The sequence below is a fragment of the Eubalaena glacialis genome, chromosome 7, assembly GCF_028564815.1.
Source record: "Eubalaena glacialis isolate mEubGla1 chromosome 7, mEubGla1.1.hap2.+ XY, whole genome shotgun sequence".
In the NCBI taxonomy this organism is placed as follows: Eukaryota; Metazoa; Chordata; class Mammalia; order Artiodactyla; family Balaenidae; genus Eubalaena; species Eubalaena glacialis.
The window spans coordinates 112,689,078-112,717,061 of NC_083722.1; the positions used below are offsets into that span (position 1 = coordinate 112,689,078).

At 55.2% G+C, this 27,984-nt stretch overlaps 2 protein-coding genes across 7 annotated transcripts in view; both read left to right on the forward strand.

Moving 5' to 3' along the window:
* Window positions 1-27,856, forward strand: part of ZXDC (ZXD family zinc finger C) — a 31,064-nt gene extending 3,208 nt beyond the window's left edge. The window contains exons 3-11 of one of the 6 annotated variants that reach the window (XM_061197378.1): window positions 66-144; window positions 1,183-1,313; window positions 8,302-8,472; window positions 11,170-11,819; window positions 12,667-12,729; window positions 13,329-13,413; window positions 25,411-25,535; window positions 26,245-26,346; window positions 27,318-27,498. In XM_061197378.1, the coding sequence (XP_061053361.1) occupies window positions 66-144; window positions 1,183-1,313; window positions 8,302-8,472; window positions 11,170-11,819; window positions 12,667-12,729; window positions 13,329-13,413; window positions 25,411-25,535; window positions 26,245-26,346; window positions 27,318-27,404 (1,493 nt within the window). In that variant the 3' untranslated portion in view covers window positions 27,405-27,498. Of the gene's footprint in view, window positions 1-65; window positions 145-1,182; window positions 1,314-8,301; window positions 8,473-11,169; window positions 11,820-12,666; window positions 12,730-13,328; window positions 13,414-25,410; window positions 25,536-26,244; window positions 26,347-27,317 lie in introns of those variants that run through there. The other 5 variants (XM_061197380.1, XM_061197379.1, XM_061197382.1 and 2 more) reach the window with 5 other exon arrangements.
* On the forward strand, window positions 3,463-6,871 carry LOC133094875 (exosome RNA helicase MTR4-like). Its single transcript, XM_061195630.1, is given in 2 exon segments — window positions 3,463-6,307; window positions 6,310-6,871. Coding segments are annotated over 2 exon segments (3,123 nt in total). The 5' UTR covers window positions 3,463-3,648; the 3' UTR covers window positions 6,774-6,871.
* Window positions 27,857-27,984: the final 128 nt, after the last annotated feature.

Below are 27,984 nucleotides of genomic sequence, written 5' to 3' on the forward strand. Positions count from 1 at the left end.
CCCCATCTGCCGTCGGCGCAGCTCACGTTTGTAATCACGTGGTGTGATTTTTTTTCTCTTCTAAGGCGAAAGACCTTTTATCTGTGATTCTGACAGTTGTGGCTGGACCTTCACGAGCATGTCTAAACTCCTAAGGCACAAAAGGTAACCTTTACATTTTGGTTGAATTATCAGTTTTGAAAACAGGTGAGTTGTTTGTTAGTAATAGAAGCCTATGGATGGAATAATCTTTGGATTTCTTTAAGTTATGAAAAACAAACCAACGTGGATAACTTAGAAAATTCAGAAACCTTATAAGAAGAAAACCACACAGAATCTGATCACCCAAAGTCAGTTTTTTCTGTGTGTACTTGTTTTTAAGTTTAACTGGTATACTTAATATGCAATTTGATATTTAAAAAAAAATTAAGGTTATAGATTAAGCCTTGGTCGTGTCTTTACAAACTTCCCGCCGTGGTGATGACGCCTTGGAGGACTGGGCCTCTGCAGGTGACACTTGGCGCCTGGCCTGTGTCCCTTGTTCGGCCTCTCAGCAGCTCTGACACTGAAGCTCTTGTTCTCCTGTTTTTGTTTTATACATTTATTTATTTTTATTTATTTTATTTTTGGCTGCGTTGGGTCTTCGCTGCTGCAAGCAGGCTTTCTCTAGTTGCGGCGAGCGGGGGCTTCTCATTGTGGTGCGTGGCCTTCTCTTTGTGGTGGCTTCTCTTGTTGCGGAGCACGGGCTCTAGGTGCGCAGGCTTCAGCAGTTGCAGCCCGTGGGCTCAGTAGTTGTGGCTTGCGGGCTCTAGAGCACAGGCTCAGTAGTTGTGGCGCGTGGGCTTAGTTGCTCCGCGGCATGTGGGGTCTTCCCAGACCAGGGATCGAACCCATGTTCCCTGCATCGGCAGGCAGATTCTTAACCGCTGTACCACCAGGGAAGCCCCTTGTTCTCCTGTTTTGCATTGGGAGCCAGAGAGGTTGGGTGCTTTGTCTGTACTTGCACAGTTGGGATCTGAGGTGTCTGCTTAGAGAAAGACTGTGTGTACGTGAGGTGAGGTCCCCTGCGCTGTGGACAGCCTGTGTAGGAGCGGGGTGGCTGAGCGGGGGAAGTGGCTTCATCAGGGTCTCTGGGAGGCTGCTCCTCCGGAATGGAACACTCTGGCTGTGAGTGGTCACTGCCTGTTGCTCTCTGTCCCGCAGGAAGCACGATGAGGACCGCCGCTTCCCCTGCCCCGTCGAGGGCTGCGGGAAGTCGTTCACCAGGGCCGAGCACCTCAAGGGCCACAGCGTCACCCACCTGGGCACCAAGCCCTTCGCGTGTCCCGTGGAAGGTAGGTGTGAGCCGGCCCCACGGCCGCCTGGACGCTCTGCGTGGAAGTTGCTTCGAGGTGCGTCCTGTCGGCTGTGGCGTGAGGTGGGCTCGGCTGGTTTTAGCCGGTGGCCGGGTCTTGGGGGCAGTGTGTCGGAAAGAGCAGATTCAGAGTCAGGCCGCGGGACTCTGGGCCCTGCGGGGGGCGCTCTGCTGAGTCCCCTCTGGGTTTGATGGTTGTGAGGATTCACTGACAGAACGTGTGAAGAAAGCCCGCTTCGTGTCTCGGACTCAGTAGCCGTGGCTCCTCACGCTGTGACTGGACAGCAGTGAAGCCAGGCTGGCGATTTAGAGGCACGATTCTGGGTCCCTCGGGGTGTGAAGTTGAACCCTGGCTCCACCCTCCCTGAATCAGTGACCTCAGGCAAGGTTCTCCGGGCTTTAGTTTCCTCATCTGGAGAAGGGGATACCAAACACCCACTTCCAGCTGAGCAGTTCCTGGAATGTAGCCCAGGTGGTCTAATCAGACACAGACCCGCCTCTCCCCAGGGCGCCAGTTGAGGCCGCAGGTACACAGCTAACGTGCAGGGTGCTTGGCGCACAGAGGAGGTCACCTGGAGGGTTCTTGGGGTGGGAGAGTGGCTCCCAGGAGGCAGGGGCAGTGGAGGCAGAAGGGCCGGTGTGGGCAGCAGGCTGAGGGCTCTAGGCGGGGTGATGGGGCCACAGTGGAGGTTTAGGCCGAGTCTGGGGTCCTGGGCAGGCGGTGGGAAGGGAGGACGGTGTAGACGGCAGAGGCGGGAGTTAGAATGCACGGTGCCTGGCGAGGGTCCAGGAGCGGGTGCTGTGGAGGAGGTGGCGGCTGGGTCAGCGTCTCAGCTGAGACGGGGACACGGGGCACAGGTAGGAGGTGGGTCTGGACGCGCTGCGTTCCAGGTGCCCGCGGGCTTTGCCGGCATATGCTCAGGAGGCGGGGCAGCGGGCTGGGGGTGGGGCAGACCACGCGGGGCGGTCCTGAAGGTGCCTGCGTGCGGCTCCCAGCCCTGCCTCTTCCCTGCTTCTGTGGGGGGGGGGGGGCTCAGCTGGTGAGGGAGTTTAATTAGGGCTGAGAGGATATCAGTAAGCGCCACCCGCTGCTGGCAGGTCGCAGCAGGAGGCCTGCGGCCCAGCCCTGGGAACTGCCCCGCGTGCGTGCGTGCGGGCGGGCAAGCAGAGGGCGCTCCGGGAGGGGCCTGAGGAGGACGCGAGGGGCCAGGTGGGCACTGGGCCAAGAGAGGACGAAGTTTGGGAAAGGAGGCAAGTGGGCCGGTGCGAGGAGCTGAGGGGCCGTGGGCGGCTGGCGAGGCCTGTGGGGGGGGGGGCCCCTAACCCCGGCGGCGGGGCGGGGCTGGTGGGCGGGGCGAGGCGGGAGAGGCTTGTTCCCGCTTCCCTCCTTCTTGAGGGGTTTGAGGGAAAGAGGAAGGGGCAGGGCTGGCGACGGAGGAGGGAGGTTTTTCCTTTTGGTAACTGCATCCTTGAGAGCTCTGCGCCGGTCTGACATAGAGGGTGACCGGCAGCGCTTGGTCAAGGGTGTGCTTTTCAAGGGAGTGGCGGTGAAGGCTGGCTGGCGGAGGCATCCCAGAATCCTTTTTCACGTGTGCTGAGAGTTGACAGTTCTTGAGTCTGGATGATTTTACCATTTTCTCTGTTTTTGTAGATGTTTGAAAAAGTTAAAAAGTCGCCACTCCCCGCCTTTTCCATAGCAGTAGCAGGAGGAGGAGAGGATGGGGAGGGGAGCGCGGCAGCGAGTGTGTACGAGGGTGGGCTGAGGGCGGCGTGTGCCTGGTGGGGCTTCTCTGGGCCTCCAGCCTGCCGTGGTCCCCACGGGAATGTGGCTGGGAGCTGAGCAGACTCCCGAGGAGCTGGGGTTTGGAGGGAAGTCTGTCTTTGACAAGTTGCTTCTGCCCTTCCCCTGGCGGGGTGGTAACTTGGTAGAAATGCGTGGGGCTGTGTGTGAATATCCTTAATTTGTAAAGCAGTAACACAAGTCTCAATAGATTATGTTGTAATTAGGAGAACGTAGTCGTTGACACATGTGGAAAAATGGTCATACTCCTGATATCAAAGGAAATACAAATTAAAATGATACCTATCAACCCTCGCCTCGCTCCCTCTTTAGCCAAGGAGCTGCCTATCCGCCGGTGGTTAGGAAAGGAAAGGTCGGAGGAGAAAAAGGAGGCAGGGAAAGAGTCTCCGGGGCTGCGTGACTCGACTAATTTTGTCTCCCACGGGGCCCTGTTGAGGCTTCGCTTGGCGTCACTGTCGGTGCGGTCGCGGAGCATCGTGGGTGGGAGGGAGATTCGGTCTCGCAGCTCCGAAAGATGGCGGACGCTTTCGGGGATGAGCTCTTCAGCGTGTTTGAGGACGACTCGACCACTGCGCCCGGAGCCAAAAAAGACAAGGAAAAGGAGAAGGGGAAATGGAAGGGGCCGCCAGGGTCTGCGGAAAAGGCCGGAAGACGTTTTGATGGTAAATTACAATCTGAGTCAACTAATATTGGAAAAAACAAGAGAGATGCAGACTTCGAGGGCACAGATGAACCCATTTTTGGAAAGAAGCCCAGGGTAGAAGAGTCAATAACTGAAGACTTAAGTTTGTCAGACTTGATGCCCGGGGTCAAGGTACAATCAGTTGAAACTGTTGAAGGGTGTACACATGAGGTTGCACTTCCTGCAGATGAAGATTATCTACCACTTAAACCTCGCGTTGGAAAAGCTGCAAAGGAATACCCGTTCATTCTTGATGCTTTTCAAAGAGAAGCCATTCACTGTGTTGATAATAATCAGTCTGTTCTAGTATCTGCACATACATCAGCAGGAAAAACTGTATGCGCTGAATATGCCATTGCATTGGCCTTAAGGGAAAAACAGCGTGTAATATTTACTAGCGCAATTAAGGCCCTGAGTAACCAGAAATACCGTGAAATGTATGAAGAATTTCAAGATGTTGGTCTGATGACTGGAGATGTTACTATTAATCCTACAGCATCTTGTCTTGTTATGACCACAGAGATTTTGAGAAGTATGCTGTACAGAGGTTCTGAAGTTATGCGAGAAGTTGCTTGGGTCATATTTGATGAAATTCATTACATGAGAGATTCAGAGCGTGGTGTTGTATGGGAAGAAACTATTATTTTGCTTCCTGATAATGTTCACTATGTCTTTTTTTCGGCTACTATTCCAAATGCTCGGCAGTTTGCTGAATGGATTTGCCACTTACATAAACAGCCTTGTCATGTAATTTACACAGATTATCGGCCTACTCTGTTACAGCACTACATTTTTCCAGCAGGGGGAGATGGTCTGCACCTTGTGGTTGATGAAAATGGTGACTTCAGAGAAGATAATTTTAATACTGCGATGCAGGTACTTCGAGATGCTGGTGATTTGGCAAAAGGAGATCAGAAGGGGAGAAAAGGAGGAACAAAGGGACCATCAAATGTGTTCAAGATTGTGAAGATGATTATGGAAAGAAACTTTCAACCTGTAATTATTTTCAGTTTTAGTAAGAAAGATTGTGAAACCTATGCACTTCAAATGACCAAATTAGATTTCAACACAGATGAAGAAAAGAAGATGGTTGAAGAAGTATTCAGTAACGCAATTGACTGCTTGTCAGATGAAGATAAAAAGCTCCCTCAGGTTGAACATGTACTTCCTCTCTTGAAGTGGGGGATTGGTATTCACCATGGTGGTTTACTTCCTATTTTGAAAGAAACTATAGAAATTCTCTTTTCTGAAGGATTAATAAAGGCCTTATTTGCCACTGAGACTTTTGCTATGGGGATTAACATGCCAGCTAGAACTGTTTTATTTACAAGCGGCCGAAAATTTGATGGGAAGGATTTCCGATGGATTTCCTCTGGTGAATACATTCAGATGTCTGGTCGTGCTGGAAGGAGGGGAATGGATGACAGAGGAATTGTAATTCTTATGGTAGATGAAAAGATGAGCCCAACAATTGGAAAACAACTACTTAAGGGCTCAGCTGATCCTCTAAATAGTGCTTTCCATTTGACCTACAACATGGTTTTGAACTTACTACGAGTAGAAGAAATAAATCCTGAGTACATGTTGGAAAAATCCTTCTACCAGTTTCAGCATTATAGAGCAATTCCAGGAGTAGTAGAGAAGGTAAAGAACTCAGAAGAACAGTATAATAAAATAGTAATACCAAATGAAGAAAGTGTAGTCATCTATTATAAGATTAGGCAGCAGCTTGCCAAATTGGGTAAAGAAATTGAAGAATATATTCACAAACCAAAATATTGCTTACCATTTCTACAACCAGGTCGTTTGGTAAAGGTAAAGAATGAAGGAGACGATTTTGGCTGGGGTGTAGTGGTGAATTTCTCAAAAAAATCAAATGTTAAGCCTAATTCTGGTGAACTGGATCCTTTATATGTGGTGGAAGTACTTCTGCGCTGTAGCAAAGAGAGCTTGAAAAATTCAGCTACTGAGGCTGCAAAACCAGCTAAGTCTGATGAGAAAGGAGAGATGCAGGTTGTTCCAGTTTTGGTGCATCTCCTGTCTGCTATCAGCAGTGTTCGGCTTTACATTCCTAAAGACCTTCGACCACTGGACAATAGACAGAGTGTTTTAAAATCAATACAGGAAGTTCAGAAACGTTTTCCTGATGGTGTTCCCTTATTAGATCCTATTGATGACATGGGCATTCAAGATCAAGGACTGAAAAAAGTCATCCAGAAAGTAGAGGCTTTTGAGCATAGAATGTATTCTCATCCACTTCACAATGATCCAAATTTGGAAACTGTGTATACGCTTTGTGGAAAAAAAGCACAGATTGCAATAGACATTAAATCCGCAAAGCGAGAACTAAAGAAAGCAAGAACTGTCCTACAAATGGATGAGCTCAAATGTCGCAAACGTGTTTTAAGGAGGTTGGGATTTGCTACGTCTTCTGATGTCATAGAGATGAAAGGACGAGTGGCTTGTGAAATAAGCAGTGCTGATGAGCTCCTTCTGAGATGATGTTTAATGGCCTTTTCAATGACCTATCTGCAGAATAGGCAACGGCACTACTAAGCTGCTTTGTGTTTCAAGAGAATTCTAGTGAGATGCCCAAATTAACAGAGCAATTAGCAGGACCACTTCGTCAAATGCAGGAATGTGCTAAAAGAATTGCAAAAGTTTCAGCAGAAGCCAAATTGGAAATTGATGAGGAGACTTACCTAAGCTCATTTAAACCTCACTTAATGGATGTAGTATATACCTGGGCAACTGGAGCTACATTTGCCCATATCTGCAAAATGACAGATGTCTTTGAAGGCAGCATAATTCGTTGTATGAGGCGCCTGGAAGAACTACTTCGACAAATGTGTCAAGCAGCAAAAGCCATTGGAAACACTGAGCTGGAAAATAAATTTTCAGAAGGAATCACCAAAATCAAGAGAGATATTGTGTTTGCTGCCAGCCTCTACTTATAAAGAGTCAGCTAAAGGAATGTGGGATTTTAAATTGTTCACCACCTGTCTGATGTATTATATTTAAATCAAGCATCATTCTAAGAAAGCATATTACATACACAGTTGTACATAAGCATTACATTTTTTTAATAAAAAAATGTACAGGTGGGGCAAAAAAAAAAAATGATACCTATCTTGTTCCCTGTTGAATTCTCAAGTATCTCTGCAAGTGGAAACTCCCCGCTGGCGGCAGCGTGGTGGACGTCCCTGTGGTGGTCGACCCCGCCCTCGGGAAGGCCGTGCGGTAGGTGGCGTGCTCAGCACCGCCGCGCCGCCGTGTGATCAGCCTGGAAGTCTCTGTGAGGGTCCCAGCTGGGAGGGGATGTGGAGCACAGCACGCGTGGCGACGGGGCCTCCGGGGGCAAGACCAGAGGTGTCTCTTCTCTGTTGTGTTTCCCAAGTGTCCTGTCCTGAGCCTGACCTGGCAACGGGTGTGAAGTTTTGTTTGAAAATGAAATCAGTTCAGAACTGCTCTCAGGGGTAGCAGAGCCCTTACTGCTGTGGCCGTATCCTCTCTGCGGAGCCTCTTTTCCTGAAGTAGCCCTCCTCCGGGCCCCGGGCCCCGGGCCCCAGCGACCCCGTCGCCTTCCCTGACGTGCTGTAGCGTGACAGCGCTGTGGCGTCCTTCCTGGGCGTCGTGAGTACCGTGGAGGCCCCGCTTTACGGAAGGGGTCAAGACGGCTGTACGTGGGTGGGGCCGGTCCTGCAGCGCCCCACAGCCTGGCCTGGCAGCCCCTCGCCGCACCTGCTTGCTGTGGTGGCCACGCCGCCCGGCACCTCAGACGTGACCTGTCTCCTGAGACCTTCCCTCCTCGGGGTGGGGCTCTCCTCTGCTCCCGGGACGCTGGGTGGCCCGACCCCGGGCTTCAGTCCGCCTGTGTTAGGACAGCTGGCTGCTTATGTGTCCCTACCAGGTGACGAGCTTGTGGCTGTCAGGAACCCCTCTTCCCTCCTGTGACCCCGCCGTGCCGAGCTCCAGCGGTGGGATGTCGGGGCGTGAAGGAGGGTGGCTGTATCTCTGGGTCTGTCTGTTTCCCTCTGCCCCGGGTGCGTGTCTGCTCTGCGGACTTGGGCAGGGCCAACTCCGGGCTCCCCTCCTGCCCCTGATTCCCGGCCATCTGCTCGGCCCGTCTGGGCAACAGCTTCTCAGGGGCGAAATGAAAGGAAGTGGCGGGTCTGTGGGGTGGTCTCCAGCCCCAGATGTCACGGGGTCGCAGGTTTTCTTCCAGTAGCAGCTTAATGGAGGCGGTCAGCCTGACTTGAGTGGTTGAGGGATGGAGTTGCTGATGCAGCCCTGGTGGCGGGAGAGGAGACAGGCCGGAGCTAACTTGTGCAGGTCACGCGTCCTGTCTGCGGCCGATGCGGGACTTCAGGGTTCCTCGTGATGCTGCCTGAGGGCGCTTGCCGGGGGCAGAGCGGGGACGTGCCCTGTCTGGGTGCTGCTGGGACGGGGAATCTCAGGCTAACACGCGTCCCTCTCTCTGCCCAGGGTGCTGTGCCAGGTTCTCTGCACGGAGCAGCCTCTACATTCACTCCAAGAAGCACCTGCAGGACGTGGCCGCTCCGAAAAGCAGGTGCCCGGTGTCCAGCTGCCACAGGCTCTTCGCTTCCAAGCACAGCGTGAAGGCCCACATGATCAGGCAGCACCACCGGCACCCAGGTCGGCCCCGCTCACGGCCCTGAGGGCGCCCAGAGTCCACTGGACGCGTGTCAGGGACGCAGCGCGAGTCGCTGCTTCCTCGGCTTCCAGCCCAGGGACTGCAGCTGCCACGCTGCATGGCCTCGTGGCCTCTCTTCTGCCACTTCCTGTCTCTGAGCCTCTCACCCGCCCTTGTCTCTGAGGGGCTTCCGCGGGGTTGGCCTCCGTAGCCTGGCCTCCTGAGTCTCTCCTTGTGACCTCGTCCTGTGTCCCGAGCCTGCCCCGCATCGCGTCCGACCCCTTCAGCTCCTCCTGTCCGTCCCACTGCCTGGGAGAGTCCTTGGAGACAGGACAGAGCTGTTGCCGGACGTCCTGGGGGCAGAGCGCGAACCACGACGAGCCCAGAGGGGCGACTCTGGGCACACGGACCTGGCCGTCCTGCTACCTGGGGGCCTGGGACTGAGAATCCCGCCCCGTGCACCGGCCCCTGGGCGGGCCTGAGGGTCTGGGTGGCCCTGCGGCTGCCTCTCCCTAGAGCCGTCCCAGGACCGTGCTCTGCGGCCCGGCAGGGCCTGGAGGGTGAAGTCCTAGCTGTAGTTACCTGAGCAGCTGCTGCCAGGCCCTGCTCAGTGCCACCTTTGTGACAGGCCTGCCCAGCCTCAGGCATAGCCACTTCCCCGCTGTCATCCCAGGAGGGGCACCAGTATGTGAAGCACGTGTTGGGTAGGTGATGGGGGGTTGGTCCCGGGCCCTGCATTTATGCTGTGACATGGTCTCGTGTCAGGTAGGTGATCAGGGGTGTGTGTCCCAGGCCTGGCGTTTATGATGTGGCACGGTCTCTTGTCGGGTAGGTGATTGGGGTGCATCCCAAGCCCCACATTTTATGATCTGACGTGGTCTTGTGTGGGGTAGGTGACGGGGGGGTGGCCCAGGCCTGGCATTTATGATGTGACGTGGTCCCATGTTGGGTATGTGACAGGGTCCCAGGCTCGCCTCCTGATAAATAGGTGCCTGGGAGCATCTGTTTATTGTGGACGGACTCTGCCAGGCCCTGAATTGGCTTTTCGGGTCCCTCTCACATTGGTCCCGGGTGGGGCTCACATTGGCAAGGAAGTGCTGGAGTGAGGTCATGCTGTGGCCTAATGCTGGATGCTCTGTATTAATGTTTGTTTAATGGTTTTTGAATGTCTGGCCCTTGCACGTTGGCAGGTCTCCAGTAAATATTTGTGGAATCAGCAAGATGCTAAATAGGAAATTTATGAGCACACTGGTATCTATTTGCCTAGATTATTATTGATTTTTTCAGAGGGAGCTGAATCATCAAGATTATCAAGGAAACTTTTGAAAAAGAGACGTTTCCATTTTTAATTACTTCAAAGAGTCACTGCCCTTTCAGAATGTTTCCTTGGTACTAGATGATTATTGAAGCAATGATAGGTTGATCCAGTTCTTAAACTTTGAAGTAATATGACAGCTGCAGATGATATATTCTGAATTTGGTTGTCGTTTATTTACTTCTGGGGGGGTGGCGTCTAGAGTAGATTTCTTTCATAGGTTCACGGTAGAAGCATCATAGGCACTTTGACGTGGCGTCCACAGCTGGACAGTGTGAGCTTGGGATTAGCTCACGGTTGGGAGGGAGGGATGGTGCCAGGCCTGGGAGCGCCTTTCCCTCTGGCCGGGCCTGGGTGTTGGAAGCCTCAGGAGAGGGGCAGTCAAGGCCTCGTTTGGCAGCTGTGCCCCAGTTCTTTGTGCTTCCATTTTCCTGTTTGCTTGGTGCCTGGTGAGCCCTAGGATTTGGGTGATTGGGTGTCCTTGTGTATGAACCCCCAACTTGAACATTCATTGAAACTTTTTTACAGTATGTTAGTGTTCATTATTCTCCCAAGGGTAATCTGATTACATAAAATCTTATTTGAATAACAGTCAAGTATTGGGAGAGCGCTGCGGCAGCAGTTAAGTGAACGAGGGCGGCTTGTTGAGGGCCAGGCCCTGTGTCTGCCGCTGAGGGGCACAGACGCTGGGACCTGCGGCAGTGGGGGCTGTGGAGCCTGGAAATGGAGCAGCTCCATCCAGGAGGCCACGGCCAGGCCTGCGGAGTGCGGTGTCCGACACGTGCTCTCCGCAGCTCCCTGGGGCGCCCTGCTCCAGCCCGGAGGCAGGCAGGCCGGCCGGCCAGATGTCCCCCACTGGCCGTCGCTGCCCTTGCGCCCTCTCGTTCTGGAGAGGCTGCTTGTCGCGAAGTGGGCAGAGAGCTGGGTGGGACGTGGACCCACATAGCTGATGCCAGAAATGTCAGGGAGCCAGGGTTCAGCGTGGCCTGAGGCCTGCAGGTGTCTGCGCTGCGAGAGCGCTTGGTCTCCTAGGGTGGCTGCTCGTGGTGGAGTGAGCTCAGGGTTTGAAGCCAGTAGGACTTGGGTTCGAGTCTTGCCTCTTCCCGTCACTGGGCGGTGTCTTTCGGGGGCGTCATTGACCCAGGTCATGCCCGCAGTCTGGGGAGATGCCCGTGGGCTCGAGGCTCCGGGCAGCGTGGACGGGGCGCCTGGCGTGTCCCCCACGGTGCCTTGATGCAGAGCGTGGCCGCCTGCAGGGCCAGGCAGCGGCTGCAGGCAGAGCCGTCCTTGTCCCCTCGGTGGTCGCCTGCTCCCGTCTTGAGCACATACAGAGCTCCCTGGTCTCTGAGGGCCTAAGGTCACCAGAGTGTTCCTTCCTTTTCAGACCTCTTCCCTCCGCTGGGAGCTCCAAGCGCGCTCGCGCCCAGTAGTGGCCTCAGCAGCCCCAGCCAGAGTGAGTTCAGCAGCGTGGACCTGGCGGTCCTCTTCTCCGACACGCCTGGCGACAGCGGTGGTGCCCCCAGGACCTCCGACGGGGCGCTGCGCACGGGGATCCTGACTGTCGATGTGACTTCTGTGAGCGCCTCTCTCGGGGGGGGCCTCCCTGCCAGTCAGGCTGCCTCAGGGCCCATGGGCCCCCTGGTCTTGGTGGCCCACAGTGACGTCCCACCAGGCCCGGACAGGCCCCTCGTCCTCGGGACGGCAGCCACGGTTCTCCAGCAGGGCAGCCTCGCTGCAGATGACATGCAGGCTGTGGACGCAGGGGCGCTGGGCTGTCTGGTGGCTCTGCCCGTGAAGAGCTTGAGTCGGGACCCCCAGGCTTTCACCTCTGCAAGCGGCCCCCAGGGAGACAGCAGTGCCCCTGAGCTGCTGGTTCCCATCAAAGTGGAACCGGACTCGGCCCCCGGCCCCGACGCCGTCAGACAGCAGGCGTGGAGTGGAGGGGTGCCGCGGCCTGTGGAGTCCAGCCCTGCAGAGGAGCTCGGACCTCGGAAAGACGCGGGACTTGGTGCGGGGACCGGCGGCTTCTACTTGGTATGAAGTGCTCTGTTCGGTCACGTCTCACACCCGTCATGCGGTGTTCTGGATTAATCTACGCGCAGACGTTTCTTAGGGGTTTGCGAAAGGATGGAGCTCCCGCCTACAAGTCTGGAAATCTGAGTTCCAATCTCGAGTCTGGAACGGACTAGTTTTTATGACCTTGAGCAAATCACTTAACGTGTCTGAGCCTTAAATTCTCACTAATTTCTAAAATGAGGGGCTTTGGCTACATGATTTCTAAGGTCTTTTCGAGTTCTGTGATTTGGTGCTAACGTGTCTTTTCTTGAAAAAAGCTGGGGTATTTCATAATGTTGAAACGTTCTGCGTTTGAGCTTATCACGTGATAGCAGATCCTCAGACAGAGTCGTGACCAAGAGGAATTGTGACATCAACTGTCTCTTAAGGCTTAATGGAAACTAAAACCATGCAAAAATTTTTAATTTGAATTAACAACAACAAAAAAAGGGAGTGGTCTGGGAGCCTTTGTCTCTGGAGGGTTATAAGAGCACTTCTCCAATTGTGAGGCTTGGCAGTTAATATATTTTAACTATGTTTATGTCAGTTATACATTTAATATAATTTAATTTAAAGTAATTTAATCAGATTCTTAGGAGAATGTCTTTCCTCAGCCTCAGGTGGGAGTGATCAAGTAGGTTTTTCTTTGTGGTGCAGGTTAATTGATGGTGATATTTATATTCAAAAAGTTAAATCTTAATTTACTATGATATAAAGAAAAGTTACTCCTTTGAATCAGCGTCCTCTGTGAGGGATGCGGCAGTGGCCGAGGGCCGGCGGAGCGCGAGACTGACCCTGACCCTGACCCTGTCCGTTCTCTCGCTAGCTGTGTGACGTGGGCCAGCCGGGCGTCTGTGAGCCCAGAAGGCGCGTGGCGAAGGGGCCGCAGGTACGCCCGAGCCTCTTTCTGTGGGGACGAGGGTTCCACCGTGTCCTCGCCATGCGTCAGCAGGGGTGTGGCGCCCCCAGTCCCGTGTGCATACGTCAGGTCCCTCGGTAAACGCCCCGGTTCAGTGATGCACTTACTGCTCTGCTTTGCCGGGTGAGACCCTGAGTGGAGCACCTGCCCTGAGCAGCCTCCGTGGGGCACACGGCCTGGGCCCCCGGGGTGGCCACGTGGGCGTGGTGTGACACGTCCTGAAACCCGGGGAGGGGCCGCAGTCAGTGAGTCCTGGTCACTGAGGACACTGGTTCTGTGTTTCAGACAGCAGAGCGGTCTGCAGTTCACTTTAAGCTGGTTTCTGTGTAAACTATTTTAGTACGTTTTAGACTTTGAAGGAATAAACTTTGCTTCCCTGGATAATAAAATCATGTGTACGGTTCCAGCTCAGACTCTGTGCAGCGGTCGCTGTCACTGGATGTGGCATTTGATTCTCTGAGCCTTTGCTGGGGTCTGTTCAGGAAGCAGACCCCGCGCTCAGTAGGTCCCCTGCTCCCCTCCCTCTACTGTTTGGGTCCCGTGACTGATATGCTTTTCTTTGGTCTCAGGAAGGCGGGGGCTCAGCAAGAACTGATTCCCGAGCCATTCAACTAGCCAAGGAAAAAAAGCAGAAAGGAGCTGGGAGCCACACAGGTGAGGCTGTGTGCGGGGAGGGGGCCGGGCGCGTCTCGTGGAGCCCCCCGGGGGGCATGTGGCGCTGTGGATCCCCAGTGCAGGAACGCTTCTGATTTTAAAGTGTCGGCATCTTGTTTGAATTTTTAGAAAACACTAAGTGGACCAGACAGGACCTGCTAGTTTGTGACCTCCTCCATCCATCCTGAAAATGGGATAGTGGGCACAGTGCTTAAGGGAAACTGCAGTCAGTCCTTTTGTGAAGGTGACGCTGAATTCTTCAAATAGTATTATTTTGTAGATTTCATTTTATAAAAAATATTTATCTAAAATATATTTTAAAATATCGAAAGGTATGTAGGATTAGCTGTATACTATTTTACACCTTCTTCTTAATACGACAGCGTCTTATTTCACGTAATGGTAGCGCCCTCCTCTCTGGGGCAGTAAATAGTGCCCCCCGGTGAGCACGGGCCCTGTCAGCCTTCGCTGTGCCGAGGAGGGCCAGCCCTGCGGTTCCCGAAGGCCGGTGGGTGGGAGCTTCAGAGATGGCGGCGGCAGGTGGTGGTGGCGTCCACGAGGGCACGGTTGGTGAGGGGCCGGGGCCTCAGCTCCGTGGAGGTGGAGCTGCTCTGGGGCGGCATCTGTAGAGAAAGTTTTGTTTTCATTGTTTTTGTAATATTTCAGCGTTATCTTTTTAAAAACAAGGACACTTAAAAACACGCCAGGCACTGTCATCACTTCTTTAGGAGTTAGCAGTACACGTTTCCTTAAAGTCAGTATCTAGTCAGCGTTCCCATTTTCAGTCGTTTCAGATGCCGTGAATGTTTTTATACCTGTTTATTCTAATCAGCCAAGTAAGGCCCGTATTTCCTGTTGGTTGTTGCATGTCTGGGGTCTCTTTCACATTCGTAGCCCCGTCCGTGTGCGTGTGCGTGTACGCGCGTCCGCTGGAGGCTGGGCAGTTTGCCCCGTCGGGTTGGCGGGTCTCATGCTTCAGGGTAACAGGTCGCTCTGTCTCCGTGTTTCCTGTAAACCAGTCGCTCCAGCTGGAGGCTTTGCTCTGACTCGACTTAGAGCCTGCGGGGCCCTGACGGCTGGCCCAGCCGCGGACGCCCAGGATCTGGACTGTTCATCATCAGGCTGCAGGAGGAAGCTGATGTCTTTCCCATTTTAAGCTAGAATACTTCTGCTCATACAGGAAAGTCAGCAGAAATGTCTATATTTTTCTCTTAATCAGTTTTCAAAATAACGAGCTAGCTGGTTTCTTTGCATCCTTCAGGGGTGGTCAGGGTACTTTATACGCTCATTGATTTAAACATCCTATCGACTTTCAAGGGAAATAGAAATCTGGAACCTGTCCAGTATGCAGCCTTCACACGTGAAGGCAGGAGAAGAGTTTCTTCTTGGGGTGTGTAGGCTCACCTTTGCCCCCACGTGACCTTGAAAGCCCTCTTGTGTCCCGTAACAGCCGAGAGGTAGAGGAACATAAATAGAGACCCGCAGCCCCTTTCCCAGAACCCTCGGGGCCAGCTGTGTGTTTCCCCCGACCCTTTACTTTGGTGGAATTTTAGACTTGGCAGAAACACGCTTCCATGTGTGTTGTCCCCAGTTGTGGTGCCCTCCACCCAGCCTCCCCCGTGTGGACGTGTTCCGAGATCACGTGTGTCCACAAAGCTGGGGAAGGGCCGGGGCCACGGGCCCCTGATGGGCTCGGACCTCACGTGCACGTGACGGTCCCCTAGGGCCCTCTTCTGCCCCGGGTCCTGGGTCAGCCCCTCGGCCTCTTCCTCGGTGTCTGCTCCTCGACCTTCCAGATGCTCCTGTCAAGATGCTGGCCCTTCAGTCCAGGGCGTCCCTCCCTTCGGGTCTGTCTGGTGCTTTCTCTGGATTGGACCAAGGTTGTGTGTTTTGGGGGGCCCAAAGTGAGGTGCCCTTGTCCCTGCATCTTGTCGGGGTCCACGCAGTAAACGTATTGGGGCAAAGCTGACATTGGCCCCTGGGTTAAGGTGGAGTCTGCTGTGTCCTCCATGGTGAAGTTCCTGGTTTTCCCTTTGTAGCGATAAATGTCTGTTTTGAGGTGGCTACTTTGGGCTGGAGTGCAGACCTGCAGGATTACCCCACTCTCACACCACCTGCAAGTTTGAGGGTCCCTGTGACTCTCTGGGTTCACGAATTCTCTAGAAGGGCTCAGAACCCATGGTTATGGATTATCGCAGCAAAGGGACACACAGTACAGTTGGCTGCCGGCAGAGGACACTCCCAGCGAAGCTACCCGCCGCCCCGTCCCTGGCGCTGTGGTCAGTGCTGACAGCCCCACCCCCTCCGGAGGCCGAGCTGCCCCTGTGGCCCAAGGCTGCCGCCCCGAGTCACATTGTCAGACCGTCTGAAGGGGTCTGTCTGCCGGATGGTGCGTTCCAGAGGCCTCGAGACTCCTTCCCGGGGGCTGGGCCACGGGGCAAGGTTAGCCCGGTCCCACGCTGCGCGAGGTCTGTTCTCCTCACCCGCCCGCTTGTTCCGCATGTGAGGACGGCTTGGCCTGTGCTGTCATTACTGTGGTGGTCTAACGGCGATTTTCCATTTCCCTCCTCCTGTGCGTGTGTTAATTAGAATTTTCTGGAAGGAACAGTTGTCCCTTCTCTCCCCTTACCAGTTCAGTTAGTTATATCAGTACAGGCGCAAAGACGTTGACTCTATCTTTTAGCGGAATATAATTCGTGCTGGGTTATAATCGATACTGTCAGTGTTCATTTTGCTGCTCGAATTGTTCCACCTTTGGCCGCTGGCAGCTCTTTTCGTTGCATTCTTATGCCCTCCTGCCAGGCCCCATCATGGTTCTTGGGGGGCACTCCCCTCACTTGTTGGCACCACCAGGCGCAGCCCTGGAGCAGCCGCTTCTCAGGGCGCCCGTTCCCACGCTGGCTGCGGCTTGTGCCGCTGCCTGTTGCCCCAGGGCGCTGCTGCCTCGGGACGCCCGGCGGGCCTGCTGGGAAGTAGATGCATGCACGTGAACCCACGCTGCTGTGCTTCGGATTCAGAGTGTGTTGCGTTTTAGGGTGACAGTGTGGCACACACATTCCGTATTTCTCACCACGCCTAGTTCTGGTGTTGGCTTTTCAGTGAAACGCATTCACTTAAGTGAGTCAGTAAGACTGTTAACTGTCTTCACGTGCTTTCGGGTCGCGTGTTGCTGCTAACATTCTTTTTGGCACCAGACTTGGGAGAAACCTGGGTTTGGGGACTTCCTGGGTGTCGGGATGTGGTGTAATAGGTCCAAGAGCAGGGAAGCTGCAGGAGCAGGAATGTTGGTGGCGTCGTGTACACACAGTGGCCTCGCGGTGTCGCCGAGGTTCGGTGCAGTGCGCCCGTTCGTTCTTACGGAATGTGTAGGCTGAACGATTTGAAAAGTGGACATAGGGTCTAAAATCCAAGACTGTTCCCATTGGGTTGCTGTTGAGTGCTGAGGTTCCCCCCTCAAACCAAGAATATTTTCTCAACGTAAAAGAGAAACTTTTATTCTTGAAGCTGACAGTTAGCAAAATAAGCTTAAAAAAAAAAAATGTACCCAACTTGAGAACTGTGAACGGATGTGCACTTTCTGCCCTTGGAGGGCAGGGAAGGAGGGAAAGCATGGCGCCCACCGGAGGAGGTGTAAGCGGCAGAACACACACGTGTGTGTGGCAGTGAAAACGTAACTGAGTGGGACTCCCCCACTGTCCTGACTGAGACAGAGAGCAAAATCCCAACCGCACGACGTCCAGAAGAGACATGTTGTGGACGGGAGTACTTAGAAGGTTAGAATTAAGACAAGATAAAGCAAAACGAAAAAGAAAAATTACAAAGCGGGGGTTAATACTAATATCAGAAGCATAGAATTCAAAGAAAAACAATTGGGCAGAGAAGGCTTTCCCTGTGTTTGGTTGCTGTTCACACGTAATCAGCAGTCTTACCGTGACTTGTGACCGTTTGTATGAAAACTTACAGTATCAAACAATATGAAGTAAACACAGATGGAACTGCAGGAGAACTGGATAAAAACCTAGCAGTATTGGAATTTGTTAATTTAATTATTTGCAGAACAAGCAGAAAAAATAAAGATGTAAAACATGTTTACAGTGGGATTAGTAAAGTTGTTGTAATAGATTCTACTCCATGACAGTGGAATATTTATATAAATTAAACTGAACAAACTAGGCATCAGGAAAACCATAGCAAAGTCTGGGGAAAAACAGCTTGGTAGTACATGTTTTTGACCGTAATGTGGTAAAACACAGTAATAATCACTTGGAAAACAGAAGAAAACTTAGTAAAAACTCTTGGGTGAAAGAAGAAATAGGAGCTGGTTAGAGACTTCCAGGAGGAGCAGGTGGCCGTGTGGTGGCGTGAACTTGAGCAGGCAGCCTCTCGGGCCCCAGCCTTCTCCTCTGTAAAACGGGCAGAGGAGCACCTGCTGGGGTTCCCGAGGGGCTGGGGGTTCCCGCGGGGCCGGGGGTTCCCGCGGGGCTGGGCGTTCCCGAGGGGCTGGGGGTTCCCGAGGGGCTGAGGGTTCCCGCGGGGCTGGGGTTCCCGCGGGGCTGCGCTGGGCTGAGGCGGGTGCAGTGCCTGCAGCCCTGGAAGGTTGGCGGTGGTGGTTCTGTGTGGGAGGGGCGGGTGCGCCGAGCAGGGCGCCTTCCTCTTGAACAAGGAGGAGGGGCTGAGTCTTTCAAGACGGAAACAGAACAGACTAAGATGAGTCAGAAATCCTGATTTTGACGCTTAAGTGTGAAAACCTACTCAGATTTTTAAAAAATCTGTGTGGGCCAAACAGAGCAGCCTTAAGTGGGTACAGCTCCTGGGCTGCCATTGGCTACATCTGTCTGAGCAGTTTTACAAAGGATAAAGGGGAAGCGTAAGTGAATTCCACAGATTCAGTGGAAAGTAAACAGAAATCCTCTATACTACGTGATTATAAGTTGGAGTCCTTGCAACAAGATGCGTGATTTTCCAAGAAGACGGAAATCATCATTACTCAGAAACCAGCGGTTGGACGCCATGGATGGAGTGAGTTTCCGGGGCTGAGCTGTGGGCGGGTCTGCTCCTGGTGGAGGCGCAGTCAGCGCCTTGCCAAGGGGCCTCGGGAACGGGAATCGCCCATGGCCTGGGCGTCTCCAGGATGGTGACTTCTGAAAATAGAACGCCGCTCCCCAGAAAACACACTTGGAGTTCGGCAGCGCGTTTGGTCTGCTGTCCCCCAGCGGGTTAGGCAGCCTGAGGTGATCGCGGTAGGAAGTCTGCTACTCAGGTCTCACGGTGAAGGGTCCCTGAGGAACGGTACTGTCTTCTCAACAGATCCTCTCTTTATTCTAAAAATTGGTTTCTGTTCCTGATGGAAATAGGAATGGAAGGAAGGTTCTGTAGCCAGACGCCAACCCCACCCTCACGGTGGGTCACCAGAGGCGTCCTGCTCGGACTCACCGCCGTCGTCCCCTTGTGTCAGTGTTGTCCCGGAGCTTCTGGCCCTTGAAATAAACTGAGAGGAGTGAGCACGACCTGCAGGGAGGGGACAGACAGTGACTCAGAGACGAGAACCCGGGAGGATCCCCCGGACGGTGACAGGGCTGAGATGTTGCCCACGTGCCCCGTTTTGGCCGCAGCAGTGCCCTTTGTGGCCGCAGCTTGGAGGAAGGACGGTGGAGAAGGCGCCCGTCACAAGGAGAACATTTCCCAAGTGGGCGGACCTGAAGGGGAGGGGCCAGAACTGGCGTGGGACGCCGCGGGGAGGGGCTCCTGCGGTCACAGTGCGTCAGGAGGCGTGTGAACAGCACTAGGCGGTCCACGGCGCTTCGCAGGCTCGCGTAGGGCAGAGGCCTCGCGTGGACACGCGGTGACGGGCAGTCCTGGCGAGGCCCGAGTCCGGAGGGTGTGCTCAGCACAGGCCCTGTGTCCAGAGCAACTGGCTGGGAGCGTTTGGGGAACGAGCTCGGAGCCAGCAGGAGGCCGGGCCGCTTGGGGCCTCTGGGTCACCGTCAGAACTGGGCTCCCGTGAGAGCGTGATTAGAAGAGGGACGAGGTATTTTCTAAAGGATTGTTCCACCTGTTCTTGTGAAAATAAACCATAGGGACACGGAGCAGGCAAGGAGAGCAGGGGGCTTCTTGGGGTCCCCCCACCGAGGTCAGCATGGTGCCGGTGTGGGTGCCCCGGGCAGGCGGGGCCGGGCCGCTGAGCACACGCTCTGAGAAGCGGCGAGGGCAGCTCTGCCCGTTCCTGTGAGTGCGTGAGGGCCTCGGGGGACCCTGCGACCCAGGCAGGACGCAGACTGGGCGGGGGCGCGGGGCTGGAGAGCGTGCAGGGAAGGCTGTGGGTCTCGCCGGGCGCTCACGGTTCGCGCTCACAGACCGTCCGTGCGGCCGTGGGAGCAGATCAAGGAGAGCAGCGGGCAGGGCCGTGTGTGCTTCAGGCCCCGGCTTTGCGGTTGGGCGGAGGACTCCCGTCCGCGTAGACCGCCCCCTCCACCGGCCCTGGGCCTGGCTGGCCGTGCGCCCCGCAGGCCTGCGCGGTGGACGGCCCTGGCTCGCTCTGGGGGTCCGTCCACCTTTCTGGGTGGGTCCTCACCTTGCCCTTCCCAGCGGGACCAGCTTGGCCTTCCCGTCCTGGGAGGTGGGCAGGAGGAGGGGACCAGGACCTCGCTCGCGCTGTGTTCCCTGGCCCGTTCCTGCGGGGCGGCCCTGCCGTGGTTCTGGCCCTGTGTGCTGTCCCCCTCCTGGACTTCGGGGCGGCACTGCCCTCCTGAGGTGCTGCCCAGGAGCTGTGCCTTAGTGCACCGTCACCCGCGTCCCTGTTGCCTGCATGGAGCCCCTCTGGGTGCCACACCACGGCGTCCCTGCGTGCCACTGGGCCCCGACCGACCCCCAGCAAGAAGCACCTCTGAGGGGCAGTGATGTTGCGGCTGCTTCTGTGACCGCAGACCTCGCTGAGGGCCCCTCGGCCCCTTGGTGTGGGCAGGGTGCCCCTGCTCCCTCATCAGCGCGTGTGGGTGTGGGCTCGTCTGTACGTCCCTGGAAACACACATGCCTGTACTCGGCGCACGGCCAGCAGCGTGGGCTTCGGCACACGGGTGCCCCGTCCGGCCCGGTGTCCCACAGAGTTCCTCGTAGACGAGGGCTGGTCCTGTGCCCTGCGTCCTGGGCTCCCCCGACCCCGTTCCCTCTCCACGTCCTCACGGCAGCCTGAGGCGTGGCTGCTGATGCCCCATTTTCTGGGTAGGAACCTGAGGGGGACGGACCCCACGGTGCAGGCTGCAGAGCCTTCAGGGGCCTGGTGGCACCACGTCGCACGCGAGAAGGCCGTGTCTCACCAACTGCGAGTGAGGTGGATGCGGTGCTCCTGGGGAGCCAGCACGCGGCCCGGACGACGGCCTCTCTCGGGTTGGGGTCGGGGTGGGCACTGTTGTGTCCTTACCGATGCCAAACAAGGCAGTTGATAAAAGTCATTATGGCTGATTTTTAAAAATCATAAACCTTCATCCTTAGGAACCAGAAAGATTTCCCTAATAAGCAAGTCAGACTGGCAGCGTCGTTTCCCATCACAGTCGGGAAGAGGCAGCCGGGCAACAGCACAGGGGCGTTAGGCACATCTGTGGAAGTTTGGAGGAGGGTAGGTACGTAGGGAGAAGCGGTCATTGCTTTCCGATGATGGTTGTAAACCCAAGGGAATTGACTCCAGTCATTAGAAATAAGAGGGAAGGATAGGTAGCTGATTGCACAATGAACTTGCAAATATCAGATTCTAGCTTTTCTATTAGAATAATCAGAAAAAAAGTAATGAAAGACAGATCTCACTTATAATGGCATTAACAGTAACAAGGTGTCTCGGGACCCCCAGTGACAAGGACGCCAGGCCTGGATGAGGCCTGCTCAGGGCCTCCGCATACCTGGCTTGAAACGCTCTGCTTCTAGTGTTGATTTACATCTTTTATTCAGTTCCTTGAAAATCCCGAAGGAACTTAAAGCCCCCCGTCAGGCTTCAGTTCCTGTGGAAGATGAACTTGGTGAGTCTCTTGGTGCGTCTTCAGGAAAGAGAAATGGTGGGAGGGCCCTGGGGGCCTGAGGCGGGCTGGCCCGTGGGACACTGGGCGCGGAGCAGAGCGTGGGGTCCGGTGAGTGGCTCTGGTGACGCTGGCTTAGTCGGGGAGAAAGGAAGTGGCTTCTTACTCACTTGGCCTGTGCTCCACCGCCCTGGGAGACCTCGTCCGTCGTTTTCCATGTGTTTAAACTGCACGTATATCCTTATCTGGAAGAAATGATACAGTACTCTGCTCTTTCCTGTTAATAACGTGAATGTCTCTCCTTGGGAATGATCTGTTTTTGTAGCGCATCTTCTCGACAGCTGTGTAGGACTGAACACGTCAGAAACTGAGAATTCAGCCCCAGTGCCTCTGCGTCCACGCTGCGTGCTGTCGGATCTCCTTGCTTGCAGGAATGGAGGGAGCGGTCCCTGCAGTTTCTTGCTGTGTTCTGTGTCTCCGACGAGGAACCCCAGTGGAGAGTGACCACGTGGTCGCCCTGCCCACTGGGCGTGGAGGGCAGGTTCAGTGGTGCAGGGGTGTGCTTGCGAGGGCCTCGCGGCGGAGCTGGGGTGGGCGCGCACGTGCTCTGAGCTGGCTCTGTGCTGCCGGCCTCACCTGGTCTCGCTGGGCTCTGGAAGGGGAGCTGGGGGTCCCGCAGTTCACGGATGGGCCAGGGGTCCGGTGTGCAGTGTGGAGTCCAGCTCACCCTGCCGTTTGAGGCCCAAAGAGGATGGTCTTTTGAGGTCTGCTTAGTGGAAGTGTATCTGCTGGCTGGATTTACTCTCCTCTCCCTTCCTTAAAGTCACCCAGCACAGATCAGCGTTTTGGATAGATGTGGAGAATACTCAGTTCAGTGTGAAGATTGCCTGCCTGGTAAGAGTTTGTGGATTTCCACCGTGGAAAAGGAAGTTTGATTTTTCTTTTGATCGGCTTATTAATTAAATGAGTCACGTTATGTTTAGCGCCGCGGCATCTTTTACTGGTGAGGACTCGGGGCTGCGTGGTCGTCGTGGGCTCCGTGTGGCGACCCTCGGTTTGCGTTCGTGTGCCTTCAGGCATCCGCAGAGACGGACTTCTCTGTCACGCTCAGGCGTGGGGTTAATTTGCGGCCGTCTTGAGTGTCGATGACACAGTACCCGATGGCACAGTCTGTCATTTGGGGTCGTGTAACAAAACACCCACCGCGATGGCTCGAGCAGGGAGTCTGGGCGACGCCCGCTCCGTGGGGGCCAGGGTCCCCTCCTCGTGGTGCCGACGGCGGTGCTCTGCCTGGGTCTTGGGCGTGAGAGGGGCCTGGGGGGCCCCAGCCTCCATGCGTTCTCTACTAGCGTCGCGTCGGGGGCCACTGCAGGCTCTCCTGCCCCTTTCCCTCCACAGACGCCCGCTGTGTCTCCCCAGCCTCACCACACCCCTCGGGAGAGTACGGAACAGGCCAGGGTCTTCCTGAGCCCCTCGGCCAGGCCCCGTGGGTTGGTCCGGGGACGAGCCCGGTACAGGTGGATGTGGCCAGTTCGCCCACCCACCCTCTGGCAGGCCTCCCAGGGGCGCGTGTCGAGGTGCTTGGCGTTGGGGCGTGTGGTGGGCCCGTGGGAGGCGCACTTCCCTGGACACCCTCAGCTTCCCAGCCCCCGCTGCTGCCGCGAGACGAGCTCCTGGAGGAGAGGGTCCAGGAAGGCCGGGCGGCACAGGCGCCCGCACGGGGGCCGCTTTCGGCTGCGGGCCTCCTGTCCCGGGCCCGGTCGTTACCTGGACGGGGCCGGGGGGGAGCCCCGGGCGAGAGAGAGCCCTTCACGCCAGCGGCAGTGATGCCTGTAAATGTAGCCGTGGGGTCTGTGGGGTCACCAGATTCCCAGACGGTGGATTGAAGGTACACGTTGAAAAGAGGACTTACGTGATTTCTTTCAGGTTTAGTGTGTGCTGATACAGTAGTTAAAACTGACTTCGCTTCGTCTTACTAACAGTGATATTCTAGTTACTCGCTTTTTAGCAGTGTGGACCTGTCTTCCGTTAAGTATGAAGGAAATGTGGAATCGTGATGTGTAGAAAAAATTAGTGGGGTTTATTTCTGATTTGTACATGTGATTTTTACTTAATTTCCCCCTAGTTGAGTAGCATACGTGCCCACAGTCATGAATGAAAGCAAAGCTTTGATCATAGCTCTCGTTTCACAGATAACTTAGAGCGAGACCCACACAGCTGGCACTGAGTCATTGCAGCGTAAATAAGGAGAAATGGCTCAGATTCATCTCATCTTGATGCTGTATGACTACATAATGAACATTAGATATACATCATTTAAATCTTGCCTACTTTTAAAACTGACTTCAAAAGATGCATTATTTGGTGCCTTCCTTAATTTACTCCATAGTGGTTTCATGATATTCTTTGAAGCGTCTCTTAGTACGTTCATTTGGATTAAAAAATGAAGTCGGACCCTTCAGCAGAGTAAGGCTGACCGTGCTACATGGGCTTCGTCCAACATAAATGAGCTGAATCTTTAGCTGCACAGTTGGGATGAAACTGTATTTAAAGCACGTGAGCATTTTATTAAAACATTTTTTTAATTGGCAAAAATGTATGTTTAGCAGTCTCAGTGCTCACGCAGACACGAGCCACCTGGGAGCAGGCCGGCAGTGCACTCCTCTCGATGCATTTTTCAGTGTAATTTTCCTTTTAATATTTTATAATTATCAAAGTTTAACGTGTCTTATTTTGACTGGGTTTGCGTTTCTGATAATTGCAATGGTAACTCACTTTTTCAGATGAAGAATGTTCACTTCTAGAAAGTATATTTAAGAAAACTTTAAAAATAAGTAAAATTTCAATTTATGTACAGATTTGTATTGTGGGGAAATATATGAGTGTGATAAAAGACTTCAAAGCATAACAATGATTCAGGTAAAATTCCAGAGGTGGCTGGAACAGCACAGGCCCCAGGAGGATGGGGGGACATCGAATTCCTCGCTGTTGAAGGGGAGGGAGTGAGTCCTGCTGGGAGCAGCAGGGGCCAGGCTCCTGGGGCAGGCGGAGAACTGGGGCTGGACCCAGAGGACACATGTGGAGGGGAGTCTGCAGTGACACCCCGGGGATGGGGCCCGCAGGCGGGCTCGTCGGGCAGCAGAGCCAACGGTGCCCGTCAGGAGGGAGACAGAACCTAAGTAGCCGGCCAGCCTCTCGTGGTTTTCATCTTTAACTTGAGGTCAGTTAGACGTTTTCCTGAGGACATGTTTTCTGGAAGTAGCAAGTCGTTCAGCCTCACTTGTTCTTTTGGCGTTGTTAAATTCAACAGCATGTAATTGAGTGCTTTCATTGAGTGAGCTTGTGTGCTGCTGACCGTAAGGCTGTCTGTGGGAGGCCGTTCCCGTGCCTGTGTCCGCCCAGCAGTGGCAGCGCCTCCACCCCCGGTGCTCCCTGTGTGCCGGGCTCGGCCCTGCACCCTGAGCACGCCCGCCTGGTCCGCCCTCCCCACGCTCTGCATTGGGAGCCCCAGGCCAGAGCTCAGCTCACCCGGCCAGGGTCAGGGAGAGTTGGTGGTGGAACCAGGGTTGAATCCAGGGTTCCTGTGTCAGAAAAACCCTTTCTGGGTGTTAGGATGTTTTCTTTCTTCTTTGTGCTTAATTTTTTTGAAAAGCACGTTGTTAAGAAACCAAGAAAGTGATGATTTTTGCGAAGGAAACTGGGCAGAAAGAGCCATTTAGCAGGTGCTGAGGTGCCGGCGCGGGGCGCGGGAGGGATGCAGCCGGCTTCCCTCCCTTCTTTTTCCGTGAGCTTGGTCGTGCTCTGCTCCGTGTGTCAGGGACCCCGCGTGCCCCAGGCTTGGAGGGTGAGGAGGAGTCCACCCTCGAGGACGGCGTGGCCTGAGGCGTCTGTGCAGAAGACACGAGAGCCTTGCTCAGCTTTTAAGCGGAGGCCTGGTCTCGGCCTCTTCCCTCTGGCTGAGCAGCCGTGAGTCTGGGGGCCTTGTGTGTTTCAGGAGCTGCGGGGCCCGCACTGAGCACGGGGGAAGGTGACGTCCGTGCCGGCCCGGGAGCCTGGCTGTGGGGCAGCCTCGCAGTGCCCGGCGTGGCTCTCCCGTGCGTCCAGGTCCAGCTGCTGCAGGTAAGAGCCCGTGAGCTGTCCCGCCCCGTCGTGCACCCCTTCTGTCTGTCACTCCACTGTGTCCACGCTTCCCCTCGGGCAGGATTCGCATTCCCCGTGTCCAGCTCCCCTGCAGCCTGCCCGCTGCACTCCGTCCCGCTCCTGCCCGAGGTCCCGTGGCCGCATCGCAGACAACTGGCAGTGCGTCTGGCTCCTTGCTCTCCTCACGGGGCCGGGTGAAGGCAGCTGGGCTCATCCTGTGCCGGGACGCACCCGGAGGAGGTGGCCTCTGTGGAAATGGTGCTGGGCTTGTTTCTCTCCTATTTTCTCTGCTGCACTGAGCCCCTCAGGGCAGGGCCGGCGACCTCTTGGGCTGCGCCCGGGCCAGCGGGGACCTGCAGCTGCTCCCACCTCCGTGGCTCTGGGGACACGGTCACCTTCAGCCTCGCTTCCAGGGGCTGGAAGATGACTTGGAAGGGTTTTGGGAGAGAAGAGGTTTAAACGCTGAGGATGTGTAGCTCTGACCCAGCCTCTCTGAGCACCTCTGTGTGCTCGGCTCTCGGGCCGCGGGGCCATGCAGCTGGGCCTTGAGCTGGGCTCGGGGGAGGGCTCCGGTCACTGCTGGGCCTCAGGCCGCCCCTGGAAGGCGGGTGGGCTGGTTCTGCTGCGTCTCAAGGTAGCGGGACTCCTCGGGCCAAGGTGACTGAGCCGTGTGCGGTTGCCTTCCCAGGATGACCCCTCAGGGGACGTGGTCTTCCCGTTGGCGCCCGGCCCGCAGCCTCCCGTCTCCCAACCCCTGCTTGCTGTCGATCTGCCCGTCTACGTCCTCCAGGTCTGGATGCCTCTTTGCTCTTTGGGTTTGTTGAGACTCACGAAGCTTCCGGCTTCCTGAGGCTTCTCCCTGAGGTGGCCTTGCGTGGGACTCGCTGGGTGGTGGGTTGCCAGGGTGTTTTTCCACTTTGTGGAAGAGGTGGCTAAGGGATCGAGACATGAAAGGTGGAGCGTACAGCTGAGATTCACTCGTCAACAGTAGATGGGGTGGAATTTAATACGGTCTTCAAGGATCGTACGTTTAGAATTGTGGAAGTTGGGCTGGCCAGATTTTAGCCCGTGGGGAAATAGGCTAAGCTGAGTATGGGTGGCAGTGGATAATTGAGATTTGGGTATAAAATAATGAAGTATGTAGTTTATCCAATTTCAAACGTGTATGTAAGAAACACAGTAATTTTGGTTTTCTTATATTCAAATTGGGCTGTTCGACATTCTCCATAACGTTAGAAGTGAATGCTGAACGGAGCGCGGCCGGGGGTGGGGGGTGAACTGGAGTGCGTGCGGTCACAGCGTCCGGGAGGCCTCATGGCCGTGCCCTCCAGCCGTCGGGCGTTCCTCATCTCAGGGTCGTGTACAAGTGAGCAGGGGGCCGCCGTGGCCTGGAACCTAGTGCTGACAGCTGTTCCCTGCAGGCGGCGGGCCGGGTGGTGGTGGTGTGGCCACGTGGCTGGAGCCCGTCCGCGCTGATGCCGCGGACGGCAGCTCGTGACCGTGACTGGGAGTGGGGGGCGCTCCCGGAGCGCGTGGGGAGGGTCAAAGGTCAGGGAGGACAGTCCCATATCTGAGGAGACCCAGAGCAGAGAACTGAGTTCACCTTTGCTTAGTTTTGTTGATACTAAAATGTTTTCCTTCAAGGAATATATGCTTAAAATAGGGGGAAAACGAGTGTTTTCCACTAAGGGAGGCCAGGGGCGCGTGTGGGCCTGCGCTGTGCTGCGGTTGCCGAGCTCACCGCTGTGCTTGCTTTCGCAGGAGGTGCTCCCTGCAGCTGGAGGGGCCGCTGGGCCCGAGGACACGTGGAGCTCGGGCAGCACGGTCGGCCTGTGGGCCCTGCAGTGAAACCAGCTCTGCCTGGGCCGAGGGCGCCGCTTGGAAGGCTGGCCTCGTTCTTCAGAGACTTTGGGTACATTTTCGCAAGTGTTTTTCTTACGTTTTATCAGGGACCCGTTTGGGGCCGTACCATCCTCTCAGGGCAGAGCGTGCCTTTTCCCGCTCGGCTGTGCACGCGGCCTGCATCCGCCTGAGCTTGCTGCGTTTAAAAACGGCCGCCCAGGGAAGAGGACGGAGCCTCCGCGGTGGCCCCTGACGGGGCTTCCGCACTGGGCGCAGCGTCTGGCTGAGCGCGAACAGGCTGTCCCCACCCTCGGCGGGGGTCGCCGTTGGGCTGGGGTGGCACCGGGTCTAGCAGCCCAGGCGGCCTGGTGTCAGGGGAACGTGATGGGTGACGAGGCCCCCAGGCCCTGTCACAGCCCCTGCACAGACCAAATATAGAGTTAACCCTTTTAAAGTGATGATTTTTTCTGAGTTCTGTATTTGGGTAGTAATATCTAATGGCAATTGGACAGTGGTTTGTACAGCCACGTTCTGAGCACTGAAGTATGTGCATGGCGTGTGGCTTGTTGAGGGTGCAGGGGTGCAT